Raw genomic sequence first — 15,302 nt, forward strand, 5'->3', positions numbered from 1 at the left:
TGAAGACTCAGGTTTTTAAGCCAATGATTTGATATTTGATGATAGACTACAATAGGATACAATTTAATTTCATAAGACAATGATTTAACATTTGACATAGCATGAATATACTGTGATACTATAAAATGATAATATGATTCACTACCCTCCATAATATCCTCAATACACCTTAGACTGATATGTGACCAACTTTGTTCAGAGTCATCTGGGGTAGGTCTGCTTTCAAATGTGATTCATGATGTAGAGAAGGTAGAGTTTTAATGATCGGAGGCACAGGCAAATTAGTTTGCAGTCTATATACAAAGTGGTTTAAAACATTCATTATTTTCTCCAGGCCAGTTGTCTGTCCCCTTTGATAATAACTTATCAAAGGGGACAGACTTAGATTATAGATTTATAATCTATTCCAATAGATAATTATCCATTTTGGTTGATTCTTTGAAATTGTTGCATTTTAAATCAACATACGAATCCAAACTTTCGTATATTACACCCAGTAGCTCCTAGATGCTTGTCTTTTGTAGTAGGTCTAATTATCAATCAGAGATAATTCCACAGATGTGTAGATTACTGAGTTCATATGATTTATCTTTTCCTTTAATTCATTTTAAAATCTCAGTGACACCAGCATCTTAATATGTAATATATTTAATTAGTTTTAGAATGTTCTGATAAAGTTTATACATATTTAAAACACATATACAGACACATATTGCATGTGATATCAAGTATGTTACAGTACATCTTCTGGCTACACAATTGATTATCTTTTATGCAAAAATGGAGAGGCATTGAGACATGTCACAATTTATTGTAAGCACACATCCTACACACTATATGATCTCCAAGTCATTGGAATGATGATTATGTATCAACTATATCTTAGTAACATGGGGAACCAGATAATTGCATAGTAAGCCATAGAATAGCCATGGCTGCTTGTGGCTATGCATTTGGTCCAGTTCCCATACATGAATCAGGCCACGCCTTATTTCATTCTCTTTTTTTTATTGATCACCAGCATGTTCTGAAAAAAAACACTTCAAGTCAAGTCACCAACATGCAAAGTCGAAAATATACAAGAGCATACAAGACACAGACAGACAGTCATCTTCACCTATACTGATTTTTAAAGCGATTTTATATGCAAGTAAGGATTAAGTTCTGGTCTGTCTGGCTTCTCTCATAAGTAGTCGTATTCCTGTTCTTTTGTCCTCTTCTCCTTTACTTCTTTACTTTCTTCTGCTTTTTTCTTTACTTTCTTCATGTCACCAAACATATCTATATATTCAGAGTGCATCACTTAAAAAAAGTTTGTGCTTAAACAATGACAACTATATTTCATAGTAAAGTTAAATGTGTGTTTGGATTACAGTAATGCAAAAGACTTTTTTGGAGATCTGTAGTTTGTGTGGAGCAGGTAAACAAACATTGGCTCTTTAAGAAACAAAAAAAAATTATAAAATTGCATTCAAGGTTTAGGTATAATCTCCCATTTATTATGCACCACTTAAACAGAATAGATCTATGTATTCTATTTTAATTAAACCTATACAGTATTTATAAAATCTATACTTCAGCTAATTTTACTTTAGTCCGAGGGCAGAAATAAAACCCAGGATGGAAACTACACCTAAATGTTGAGTCACAGCACTGGCACCAACGACACATAAAACATCAAACAGCTGTGCAATCACTGCTACATCTTGCTAACAAGTTATATTTTAACAAACTGATGTCTGTGGACTTTAACAAACTATGTCTCAACATGTAGTGCTTACTTCTGTTGACAACTGAATATTAACACCTTCAGACAATTAAGGTCATATAAAAGTTATGCTAGTATAACTTGTAAATAAACTCCACACTAGTGTCTAAAACTAAAAACTTTAAACAAACTATAACATTTTATAGCTTCTTCATAGCTTTTTTTTTTTTTAAATCACCTGAACTCTTGATGCTGTAGGTGGTTTCCATGCCTGCTCGGATGTGGTCATCCACATGGCAGTGCAGCAGCCATGTTCCCTTAGTGTATGCCACTAACTCCAGTGTCTGAAATGTGCCTGGAATCAAGTCAAAAACATCGTCCCGGTGGGGCAGGTCTGTCTGCTCCATGGAGGAGAATTAAAGAAAGCAGTGTACATGTAAACATTTGCTCAGTTTCATAGTTTAAAAAAGAAATATATTTTTTCCATGATATTTATTAGCATCTGAATAATGACAACTAGCACAGCCTGATTGCGTTTTATCTATCACCTTGTAGATGAAGGTCTGACCATGTAAATGCACTGTGTGCAGATCAACTTGACCACCCAACCCAAGGAGATACCAGTTTACTCTCTCCCCTTGCCACATTTCCACTCCCTGAAGGTTTCCATAAAGTTTGCCATTAATTCCTGAAAAATGAGAATGAATAACACAATACTGACCAAGGTTAAATATGGAGTTTTTTAAAATAATTGTAAAGGTATAAAATTTCTAAAATAAACAGCTACAGTAAGTAGTCAGGAAAAATAACATGGTAAAGTCTCACCATGCATTTTGTTACTCTCCTCAAAATCATCATTTCTGATCAGAGGCTTTGAGCTGTTGTAATAGGTTTGGATGTTTTGCTCCAGGTACCATGACATATTCTCATCAAAGATAAAGAAAAGAAGTGCAATTTCTCTATCCACATCCAGTCTTTGTCTGTTCTGGTTTAGTGTCCCTTTCCTGCAGATCACCAAGGGCCCAACTAGCCCACTGACTGTGTCCTGAAACCCAGTAAAACATCCAAGAGGAGACATCAAACATCATCTTCAGTTGACATCATCTTCAGTTCATAACGATAAAAATAATCTATATAGTCTGTATGCAGTGACAGATTTCGTGTGTGACCTACAGATGCCTGACAGTAACTTTTTAGAGAGATTTTCATCTGAATATTCTTACATATAACAATGAGTTACATGGTAAAGCACATCAGTACTCACTGCTGCCACTATGTGGAGAGTTACCGCTACTGCAGTTCACCAAATCAAAGAACATTTTGGTTTGGTGCCAATTGAGTTACATGCTTGAAACAATAATGCAGGTTATCATAATTAGTTCAATACAAAACTATTATTTATATTCTTCTAAAATCCTAGGCTATCATTAAGGTTTTTTTCTTTTAGCTATAATTACACATTGAAGGCATTTATTTGACTGATTGCTGGTAAAGATTCTATTTATAAGGATAAATCTAAGTAATATATAATCAATCAAGGGCTGTAAATAGATTAATTTTAATCACAATTAATCAGACTCTTTTTGTGTGATTAACCGCACACTATAGTGAAATTAAACATACACTATTTATTTTGTTTAACGTGTATTTTTTTTTTTGACATTTCACAAAATTGCTATATCCAGGAAAAATAATATATTTGTAAAATAATAATATAATAATAAAAATAATATAACATTCATTTAACTAGCTGCTGATGTTTGTCTACTCACCCACCGTACACACTGATCCAGTGTAGTACCTATGTAAAGGTATTTATGTATATGTGTTCATTCACTGCTCATTAGAGATCACCTTAATGAAGTCCACAGTAGAGTAGTAAGCAAATGTGATGCAGTTTGGATCAGAGACTCCTGGCCCAGAACTCTCTGGAACAATCCACTGGTACTTACTCATGTTTCCTGCAGTTAATGATTACACACTTCTGTTTAAAAATTCATTCTTTTTTTAATTCAAATCATTTTTATTCCATCCAAAATTTTAGATGTCCAAACTTGCAGGATTCCTCACCAGGCAAAACAGGTGCTGGATTCTGAGGTGAGGTCTTCACTCCATGAGGCTGGATCGAGTATGGACGACTAGCTTTATTAAGGAATGTAATATGAACTACTTCACCGACCTCTGCCCTGATGATTGGACCTACACACAAACACACACACGGATGTACAGATGACAGTTACACTACATGACAATCAACAAATAGCAAAGAGGATTAAGGACCAGTTAGAAAATCATATCTTTGTACCCAGGATTTCCAGATGCTTCTCTGAAGATGACCGTAGCTTCTTGGTCCTGAAGGTGGCATCAGTGTACTCTCTATAAATCACTTTTTTATATTTTGAGCCAAGCCTATTCTCACCAGTTCCCACAAATATACTGCCTGGACTAAGAAACAGAGTGTTCATTAAAAGTTTGATAAAAACTGCACCTATAATAAAGATACTTATGTGTGTTTGTAAATACCTGTCCTCCTCTGTGGTGTTGAAGTACTCGAGCTCCCATGTGCGATTGGGTGAGTAGTCCCACTCTAGCTCTTCTGCAGAGATGTAGTAATGTGCTGTGGGAGCAGAGACATTGGCAGATGATCTCTGCCTACAGTTCTTCACTCTGTACTGCTGCTTCATCCCTCCCATGTAATGGTCAGTCACTTTGCAGCTCACCTCAAAAAGTCCTGTATTCACACATACATCAGTACACAACCACCCACAGTCAATAGAGCACCTAAAGGTCTAATGGGAGAAGAGATAATTGACAATGATTCTCTACACTCGGCAACAGAAGCCAGTAGGGGACGCACACTGAGATTTCCCGTGCGAAGAAAGTGTTCCCCACAATTCTAGAGGCTGATAAAATTTTGCCTTTGTTTTCATTGTCTGTGTCTGCTATTACTCATGGCCAGCTTTTGGAATGGAGATTAAAAGAGTAAAATAAAACTAAAAAGGAACACAGAAAGAAAAATACATAAAACTTACACACACCCACCCCCACACACACCCACACACACACAATATTTGGTGTTTTCCTGACTCTGTGTTGTGCAATGATTAAATATTTTTTTTTGAGAAATACTTAAAATGTGAAAACTCAAAAGCATAAACACCATCTTATCCAGTCTTCCAAGTGACTGCTCAATGTTTGGTGTTGTTATAAAATAATGTATAGATGTTATAAAATGTTATAAAATAATGTCAGATTTTAGCATTTTTAAGCTTTTCAAGCAAGGTTTACACAAAAATTCTGACACAAAACAAATGATTTAATTTCACTGACTTGTTTGTAATTTTGCTTGAAATTAAATTAAATCTTCAGGAACAGTTTTGTCCTGTTCATCAGAAGTATATCTCAGGGTATCTTGAATATCCTGGGAGCAGTGGGTACAAGGGTACAATTTATACCTATGGGCAATTTAGTGCATCCTCCAATCCACCTTTTGGCGTTTGATTGTATGGTGGGAAGAAACTAACAAAAACACTGATATAAGGAAACTGACCGGTTGTATCTGGTTGCATGAAAACATTGACAGCAGTCTGTGGGAACACAGCAAGGGTGTCACGGGTGATGCCGTCTCTGCGGAAGGTGTTTCCCTGGAAGTACACCCCATGCATGTCCATATCTGTGCCGAGGCCTAGGACATGCCATCTCACTCGGTCACCATCACATACCTCCAGCCCTGGTAGGTTCCCGTACATGTAGCCATTCACTGCTGTATTACACCCGATCAAAGACACAGATGAAACTAGACAGCATGGAATATCCTCTATTTTATATTGTACTGTATCCTCTATTTTGTATAGTAACTATTGGAAAAACAGTTTGTCCAAAAACAAAAAAAAATATGTAAACGTGAACTCCCAGACTTGCACATTGAAAATAATTTAACTCATAAAGTTGTATGAGAAAGTGACAGTGTGTATGTTACCATGCATCATGTTGCTCTCCTGAAATCCTTCATTCTCTGGGTCTGATTTATTTGTTCCATATATCTTAATATTCTTCTTCAGATACCAGCTTAAGTTTTCATTCATCACAGCAAAAAGTAGGAAGAACTCTTTATCCACATCTTTCTTATATTATCAGCAAAGAATAAAAAAAATGTTAAAATCTATTTTGGAAATATAATAATATACATATATTATATGTGTTAAACACACACACCTGTTCTAAAATGCACATCATTATTTTCCAGTGGTATATACAATTAACTGTAAAGAAAAGCATACCTGGGTATTATTGGGGGTCAGTGCACCTCTCTTACACACAAGTAGAGGTCCAAAAAGGCCAGAGTTGGTATCTCTGATGGGGTCATGGGAAGAAAAGTAAAGGTAAGAGATGCAGGCCTGGTCACTGTCAGATGGCCCTTCTCTCACATACCACGTGTAGTTGAAGGAATTTCCTGGCTGTACATTAGATCCTTTTTTTTCTGCATCTAATAATCAAATATAAAATCAATATTATATCAATAGGATAAACCTGAAAATAACTTATTTAAAATATAGATAAAGAAATGAAAGTACAGCAAAAAAAAAAAAAAGGAACTGGGCATTGAAAGTCTGTATTTTCCCTTCTCACCGTCTTCATATTGAGCTCCCTCATATAACTTTGCGTATTGAAGACCATGGGACTGAATGCTGTAATTTCTATCAGCCTTGTTCAAAAATGTGAGCTGTAAAGTATCCCCAACTTCAGCTCTGAGTACAGGACCTGACGAAGAAAAAAAAAAGGAATAGTATAGAACAAGGTAATACAAATATCGATACAAAATCTCCCTACTTGAAGGAGAGTGCTGTATCTGTAGGATATACACTATGTAAATATAACTACAGTATCTGTGACATGTAATATGCTTTAAAATGTACATCCTGGACATCCTCATACTGTTCTTATGCAACAATAATAATGTTTTCATATCATTCTTTTTTCTTTCTGGCAAACCTTTATATACCAAATACACAATGTATGTAATATTTAAAAATGGTTGTCTACCTAGTATGCCTAGGTACGCATCCTTGCTGATGTTTTCTGTAAATGTTTCATCGGTGTATGCTCTATATACCACTTTTGTATACTCTCCACCAAGACGACCATTACCCGTACCAAAATACAGCTCTGAATTGCTAAGAAGAGTAAAAAGACAATGTAGATAGAGTATAGCTTATATTTTAGATTTAAAAAAACTGTACAAGCAATCGATTAATAATATAATGTCAGTTAAAAAATTTTAACTTGAGACTGAATAAAAAAAATAGTTCAGCTTCATACCTTCCACTTTTAGTCAGTGAAACATTAGTGAAACTGTCGGTTCCTGATGGGGCGTAGTTCCATCGAACCAGCTCAGCAGCAATGAAGTATTTCCTCACTGTCCCATTCAGAGGAGTGACAGAGGAGTTTGTCTCCCCAGCACATTGTGAAACATTGAACAGTGCCTGCATACCATCTGCACACAAACATCATTACTCTTTCCAGCACTACGTCGCAGCTGGTTAGATCCGCAATACTCACACAGGTTTACTCTGCTGTATATCTATACTATACTTATATATACTTATATATACTTAATATGGAGAGAATCATCTTTTAAAATGCAAAATTGTTTACGGACTAATATTATGCTTTACATATTCAAAATTTAATTGTCTGGAATGTAGATTTTATACAAAATGAATAATATATTGGAAAACTCTCTCAATAATTAAATATAAGTATTTCCAATATGAATGTACTGGAACTTTATGCAAATGTCAGCTTTGTCAGACCAAGAGATGCATGTCTTTTAGAACATTCTGTGGATAAATTGTAAAATGAATATTTTTCTTTTTTAGCCAAAATTAATGAATGTCATGCATGGTTCAAATGCAACACATTTTTAAAGCTGAAAGTCTACCTTGTATATGGCTGTTAACCTGACAGCTCAGCATCCATCTTCCTATTGTTAAGGGCTCCATCAATGCAGTCATGAAAGTGGCAGGAAACAGGCTGACAGTGTCAAAACGATGTCCATCAATCAGTAACGTCTGCCCATGAAAATATGCCGAGTGGATATCTACTTCATTGCCCATGCCAATGAAATGCCATGAAACTTTTTTGTTCTGGCACAGGTCAAGCCCAGGAAGGTTCCCAAACACATATCCATTAATGGCTATAAAATATGATGAAGAATGTTATGCTATTGATAGTATTAGTTTTCAGAATTTCAGCTCCGTCTTTGGCATTCAGATACTGCCCCAACAAAGATATACTTACCATTCATCTGGTTAGACTGCTGGAAGTCTGGATCAGATGGGTCGACACCTTTAGGATCCGAACAGAACGTTTTGATGTTTTCTTCTAGGTACCAGCTCAGGTTTTCATTCACCACACTAAATAAGAGGAGGAAGTCTTTATCAACATCTGTCCTCCGTACCTGAGAGTAGGTATCCCCTGATGGAGCAGGCTGCAGGATCCCTGATTGAAACAGACCATAAATATTAGGGGTGAAACTGAACATGTGTAACTAAGCATAAAATGTATCCTAAATGAATATGAATACAGATCTAAACAATAGGCAAATTATTAAGTGTTTTTTTGGTTTGTTTGCTTTTTTAAATCATGCCAAAAAATTCACACCTCTGCTATAACTCCAAAAAAAGACTTGTGACTTGCCCCAAATGGTTGTTTGTTTGTTTCTAAAGCTATTTAAAAAAAAGTTAACAGTGGTATAATACTCCCAAAAATGAATTTGTTTTTAAAATATTGTCAAATTGTTTGTTCATTTTGCATGTTTTGTTCATCATGTATGGTCCTAGTCAATGAAAAACAAAACCAGAAACAAAATCCAATAGTCAAATTGCTACCACTCATCTATGGATATACACTGAGTGTAATGTGTGATAACGCCATTGTTTGATTACAGATGTACCTTTCTTGCAAGTCAGCAGAGCTCCTATAAGTCCAGATGAGATGTCATGGTAGGCAATCACATGTGAATGATAAGCCCAAGTCAGGCAGTTGGAATCTCCCTGAGTGGGAGCAAACTCTGGCTTTACTCTCCAGGTATAAGTATAATTTCCACCCGGAGGAACACCATCATCCTGCTTCTGTGCTATAGAGCTGTTATCTGGATATAGCGCTCCTGATACACATGGCATCAATTTAGTCCTATCATTTCACATTACTTGGATATTATTTAAAACATGGAAACTGAGAGTTATATTATACATTAACCTCTTAAGCCCTCAAGTTTAATATCAGATATCCTCAATTTTCGTGTAAAAATAGTTCTAACAAAAAGGCAGCTTTAATGGAAGACAGACATTGAGTAGGATGAGTGTGGGGAAAATGTATATGTCTTGTATTCATATAGATTACATTCCTTCACTACATATATTTCTGTAAAAGCTCCACTTATGACATAGCCCAGAGAAATAAATAAAATAGATCAGTGCCCTATGACTTCTGAAAACTTAAATAATGTGTTGACCCTTTTACCAGTTTATAGTTATTTCTCTGTTTAGAATCATCAGATTTGGGAATAATGCATTACATATTCATAATTTACAGCTAAACTTTTTCTTTTTCAGATTTTTCTTAAGAATCTTTCCTCAGTGACTTTTTTGTTGTTTAGTATATAATGCTCTTGACCAAGAGAGCACTAATCACATAAAGGAGTGCATTCGTAAGAACGCCACCCACAATTAAATTTGTTTAATAAATTTACTCTAATGGATTCAACACTTTCTGCTTCTGTTCCACAACTTTCAACAGTCACTATAAATGATTATGCTGCTGAAACTCTCATTTGTAAATACAGTCAAAACACCAGTTGGCTGTTAGTTGTAATAAATCAAATGTAATGATTTGTTTCTGTGGTTATTCATGGTACAGATTTAACTGTGAGTTGGTCATTATTATTTTTGTTGAGAGATTGACAATTTAGATGTTTTTGCATATATAATCTATAGTGTTTCATGGTTTCATCAGTCCCAAGAAAATCAATTTTGCCATTTTAAGATGTTGGCACCAGATTTTTTTCTCCTAATACTGCTCTGACACCCAATATTGAGGAAGGCAGTGCAGTTTTAGGAGAAAAAAATATATTGACAAAGAGACAAAAAAAGAAAATGCCTAGTCATAGTCAAAAGGCATAGTCTAGATCATTTGAAAAAACAGGATGTCCTACTTAGAAGATAATGACCACTCTGACGCAAAGTGTCTTTTTTCCCTTTAACATATCCTTTTTCCTTTAAGGAATAGGGGTTTTCATGTAACAAAACCAGACCACAGTTACGCAGTTGGCCGTAAGCATCATATACCCCATGAATCTGATCTACTGAATAAATGTTTCAGTACATTGAAAAATCGTTTCTCTCTTGTTTAGCGCAGTTCAATTTTTACACCATATATTTTTGTGTGTTCAACATGTTTTAAATGGCCTCAGCAGACATATTTTACCCTCTGAGTCTTTCTCATAGTGGACTCCGTGTGGGTGAAGTGAATATCTTCTGTAGGCAAAGTTCTTCAGATGGATCACAATGTCATCTCCAACCTCAGCATGAATCACAGGCCCCAGGTAACCCAGCCAAGTTGGTTTGAAGATTTCCTGTGAATATGTCGCATCTGTGTACTGCCTGTATATGGCTTTCTTATACACATGGCCAATTCGATGGGGACCTTGAAGCAGGAACAGTGATGCATCACTAGAACACAATAAACAACACAATAGTTTCTATTACTGGTACACTATTATTTTCAGCAAATACGGAGGACCTAAACTTGAAACTATGTGGGTTACATAATTATATGTATATTGTTACATTAGATTCAACATAAGCATGCATGAAATTGAAATGTAGTTCATTTCAAAGGGAACATGACAAGGAATTGAGCACCTGAAACTGAACCTGACAACTGGTTCTGCATCTTAACTAGTATCTAAAATGCATCTATTTTATTCTGAAATTAACTGCAATCTGATTACAGGAGTGGAATCAAATTTTAATTCCTATACTATTACTATATTAATATAGTGATAATATTACTATATTGTAATTTAATTTTTATTTTGGGGTATTAAAACTGATCAGCAATAACATTAAGACCAACCACCTATTGTTAAGTAAGAACCACAGCTCTGACCAAAGAAGATATGGACTCCACAAGACAAAGGTGTGTGACGGTGTGTTGTGGTATCTGACACCAACAAGTTAGCAGCAGATCACTTAATTCCTGGAAACTGTGAGGTGGAGCCTTTATGACTCACTTGTTTGTCCAACACAAACCACAGATGCTCAATTAACTTGAGAATTCTGCGCAATTATCAGGCCAAGTCAAAACCTTTAACTCTTTTTATCATTCAAACCACCCTGAACATGTTTTGCAGTATATTGTAGCAGGTCTTAGTTGGCCTACAGCAATGTTTAGGTGGGTTTTACGTGTCAAAGTAACCTCCATACAAATGCCAGGACCCATGATTTCCCAGTAGAAAATTTCCCAGAGCATCACAATGCTAGCTAGTATATTGTGTTATATTTCTTTTAGTATATTGTAATGTGTTTTCACACTATTTTATATTTAGTAAATATTTTACTGTTTGCACACATTACTGATTGGTACTTTATGTAATGCAGGTCATTTTAATCTTCTTCAGTTCTGTGTTGTTTCAATTAGTGCCATGATCCTAGAGCAAAGGCTCTTTCAGAAGTGGGCAAGGGTCAGCATGAGCACTCTAACTGCACTCTATGCAGCCCCATACGCAGCAAGCTTTAAGGCACTGTGTGTACTGGCACCTTTATAGCATAGCCAGCATTTTCAGCAATTTGTGCTACATTATCAATTTGGCCCCAAATCCTCATGCTTGCCCATTTATCCTGCTTTCACCACATCAACTGATCCTGAAATGGAACAATTATGCACATTTGCTTAATTATATTTCTAAGAAACTGTTTTGTTCCCTGCTTTTTTATTTAGACTTTTAAACCTTAAAGGTCTTTTTTTCTGGTTAGTAATAGTATTAGTGACAGTAGTGACAATAGTGACAGTTTGAACTTGAAAGTATAAGGATTTTTGTTGAATACTTTTACATTCATTTTCATAATATTTTAACACATTATCTCTCATTCAACTAGGGAATCATTTCTCAATTAAGATTCTTCAAGACAGCAGTGTCCAATCTTATCCACAAAGGACCGGTGTGGGTGCAGGTTTTCATTCCAACCAAGCAGAAGCCACACATAGTCTACTAAAAGCCAAGAACAACTGATTAAACAGGGACCTGTTTCAGAAAGGAGTGAAAAACTCTGAGTATGTTAACCCTGAAATGAGGGAAACTGGGTTTTCCGTTTCAGAAAGGGAGGCATGTTAAACCTGAGAAAGCAGGTTAAGTGAATTAGTAACTTACTCTGTGAACCTATCCTGGTTGGGAGCAGGTTTTCTTCAGTAAACCCAGAGTTTCTTTCGGTCTCCTACCCTTTTTAAAGAGGAAGCGACGTTTAAACACCTCATTCATTGCCTATATTTCAGTTACGTAGACAGCAGCAAAGCGAATGTGGGATGTGGTAGCTCAATGGTTAAGGTGTTGGACTACTGATCAGAAGGTCATGGGTTGGAATCCCAGGTCCTCCAAGGTTTTGTGGACACAATTGCTCAGTTGTATAAATTGAAACAAAATATAAGTCACTCTGGGTAAGGGGGCCTGCAAAATTCTGTAAATGTAAAATGAATGAAATGACGTGTCCTTTTATGGACAATCCTGTTGATGAGTCTGTATCAATTCTTTTGAGCCCAGAGTGGATTTTTGTCACTATGAATTTTTATATCCGAGCGGTATCATTTTTCTTTACAGTCAATTAGATCCATAATCTCATCCATCCTTACATCAGCCATCGCGGCCGTGCTCTTACATCCGAGCAGATGCTTTGTGCTGCCTTACGTTTCTTTGCGAATTGTAGTTTTGTGTATAAAATCGGGGATGCAGAAAATGTTAGTAAGGCTACTGTTTACAGAGCGGTCAGGAAAGTGTGCCTTACTCTTAAGCGCTCTCTGACAATTTTTATGTTGATAAAATACTGTTTTTCCGGTTTCGCCTCTGATATTATAACAGTTGGGAATTTACTTTAAAATAGTTCTTAATTACTAACTACAAATTACATCTTCAACAAGTCTAATTAGATTAATGTAATAGTTAGTATCTCTAGAAAGTATTGGTCTACTTACTTATTAATATCTTTCTAAACCCCAAATCAACCTCAACCGCTTGAACAATAAGAAGAGACAAGAAACTGCACTTCTAATGCTTTCACATAAACAATATACAATTACATGAATAATTCTTTAATTGAACAAACTGTGTAACTAGCAGGGAGAAGTTTACATTGAAAATATACCTTTTAAGGGTATATAGGGTTTTTGTTTTTTAATACGTGTTCAAATTCTCCATATGCTTGCATAAGCACTTCCAGTTCTGCTGGTGAGAAATATGCAGACTTTTCTTTTGTCTGACGCTGTTGCCATGGTGACTCGTTATATCTGCGCTCCATTGATTATGGCTTTTTATAGTTCTGGTGCACGCGCTTAACTCAGAGTCAGTCAATTTAGAGTTGATAAAACTAACAACTCTTTTCAGCTGTTCTGTAACCAAAAACTCAGAGTTTCCCATCTCAGGGTAAATTAACTCAGAGTTCAAGTTTAAACTCAGAGTTGGTTGAACCTCCTTTCTGAAACATGCCCCAGGTGGAATCAGGTGTGGCTTCTGCTTGGTTGGAATGAAAACCTGCACCCACACCAGCCCTTTGTGGATAAGATTGGACATGGCTGCTTTAATATAAGTAAAACAGATGAGATGAGATTATCTATTTATCTATATATTTATTTGTTTTTGTGGAGGGGAACTACACAAGTATCAAACTATTCAATAACATGTTAACTTTTAGTAGTATCACATAGCACTTTATCTCAGTGCTGACTGATATGACACAATATCGATATATTGATCCAGGCATGATATAATCAAATATCGCAAAATAAATTACAAACTAGAAACTCACTCATCCTGAGTAACTGGTTTCTTTGTGATGCGGTTGTAACCTCCAGGTGCATAATCCCAATTCTCTTCTCTTATCCCGATGAAGAAAGTTCGTGTGATTCCTTCATTTTGTCCAAAGAGGGTGCAAAAAGTGATTAGACTCAATAAACACCGACGGTTTATATGATACTCCATTCTGTAAACTGCAGCGTGTTTTCACTGAAGCACTCTGAAAGCTGGATGATAATGACGAGGCAGGGGATAGTAGGGTTCAGACTATGGCACACGGAACATCCCATAATTTGAGGAATCTGGAGCTTCCCAACACATCTGCGTAATTAACCAGTGGCACACGTGCACGTGTAACCCCTTTCATTTTGTATCCCGAATTAACACAATTATTAAGCACTTAAATTTGTACTGCCCCTTTAAGAGAGTGCGTGTGTGTAATCAGCAGGGAGAAAACACACAGAATGTGAGAAATGCTGATTTGGTTTGATTAAAACGAGGACGTATATTGCAAATTGAAGTTAAATGGCTGGTTTATTGATTTACATGCTTACTATGAAGTTGAATCGAAATACTGTGGAAGAGTGCTGGGGCATGTTTCAGAAAGGAGGTTCAATCATCTCTGAGTTTAAACTTGAACTCTGAGTTAATTTACCCTGGGATGGGAAACTCTGAGTTTTCGGTTACAGAACAGCTGAAAAGAGTTGTTAGTTTTATCAACTCTAAATTGACTGACTCTGAGTCATCGCGTGCACCGCAACTATAAAAAGCCATTATCAATGGAGCGCAGATATAACGAGTCACCATGGCAACAGCGTCAGACAAAAAAAAGTCTGCATATTTCTCACCAGCAGAACTGGGAGTGCTTATGCAAGCATATGGAGAATTTGAACACGTATAAAAAAACTGTTATACAGAAAACTGTATAACGCAAAGCATCTGCTCGGATGTAAGAGCACAGAAGCGATGGCTGATGTTTCTGATGTAAGAGTGGATGAGATTATGGATGTATCTTATTAATTGTAAAGAAAAACGGTACCGCTCAAATAAAAATGCTCTACGAATTAATACAGCCTCTTCATCAACAGGATCATCCATAACAGGACATTTCATTCCATTTGATGCTCTCTGCGTAACTGAAATGTGTGCATGAATGAGGTGTTTAAACATCTCCTTCCTCTTTAAAAAAGGGAGGAGACCGAAAGAAACTCTGGATTTACCAAAGAAAACCTGCTCTTGACCAGGTTAGGTTCACAGAGTAAGTTACTATGGTAACTAACTATGAGTATAGGTTAGCTCTCTTTCTCGGGTTTAACATACCTCCCTTTCTGAAACGGAAAACCCAGTTTCCCTCATTTCATGGTTAACATACTCAGAGTTTTCACTTAACCTCCTTTCTGAAACAGGCCCCTGAAGTCAAAAAGTACTTGTTGCTTTCCGTGATTGTTTACTGCAGTTTATTCTACGTATATGATTATTTTGTTGTTATATCGTGTTTAGTATTTGAGCAAATCCAGTCAGAATGTATGA

At 36.1% G+C, this 15,302-nt stretch overlaps 1 protein-coding gene across 3 annotated transcripts; it reads right to left on the reverse strand.

Moving 5' to 3' along the window:
- Window positions 1–724: 724 nt before the first annotated feature.
- Window positions 725–14,149, reverse strand: LOC113644015 (ferroxidase HEPHL1-like). 3 transcript variants are annotated; one of them, XM_027148511.2, is made up of 19 exons: window positions 13,786–14,149; window positions 10,196–10,440; window positions 8,664–8,876; window positions 8,009–8,209; window positions 7,650–7,904; window positions 7,028–7,202; window positions 6,752–6,882; window positions 6,338–6,469; window positions 5,989–6,194; window positions 5,688–5,832; window positions 5,259–5,471; window positions 4,232–4,439; window positions 4,014–4,153; window positions 3,779–3,907; window positions 3,563–3,669; window positions 2,534–2,753; window positions 2,257–2,396; window positions 1,947–2,106; window positions 725–1,027 (listed from the first exon to the last, which is right to left on the reverse strand). In XM_027148511.2, the coding sequence occupies exons 1-19, from the start codon at window positions 13,956–13,958 to the stop codon at window positions 1,008–1,010; spliced, it is 3,213 nt and encodes a 1,070-aa protein (XP_027004312.2). In that variant the 5' UTR covers window positions 13,959–14,149; the 3' UTR covers window positions 725–1,007. The 3 variants fall into 3 exon arrangements, with proteins under 3 accessions (XP_027004312.2, XP_027004304.2, XP_027004320.2); XM_027148503.2 differs by lacking the exon at window positions 725–1,027 and adding an exon at window positions 1,034–1,281 and having other exon boundaries at window positions 13,786–14,148; XM_027148519.2 differs by lacking the exons at window positions 725–1,027; window positions 8,664–8,876 and adding an exon at window positions 1,034–1,281.
- Window positions 14,150–15,302: the final 1,153 nt, after the last annotated feature.

Source organism: Tachysurus fulvidraco, chromosome 20 (assembly GCF_022655615.1).
Source record: "Tachysurus fulvidraco isolate hzauxx_2018 chromosome 20, HZAU_PFXX_2.0, whole genome shotgun sequence".
NCBI lineage: Eukaryota > Metazoa > Chordata > Actinopteri > Siluriformes > Bagridae > Tachysurus > Tachysurus fulvidraco.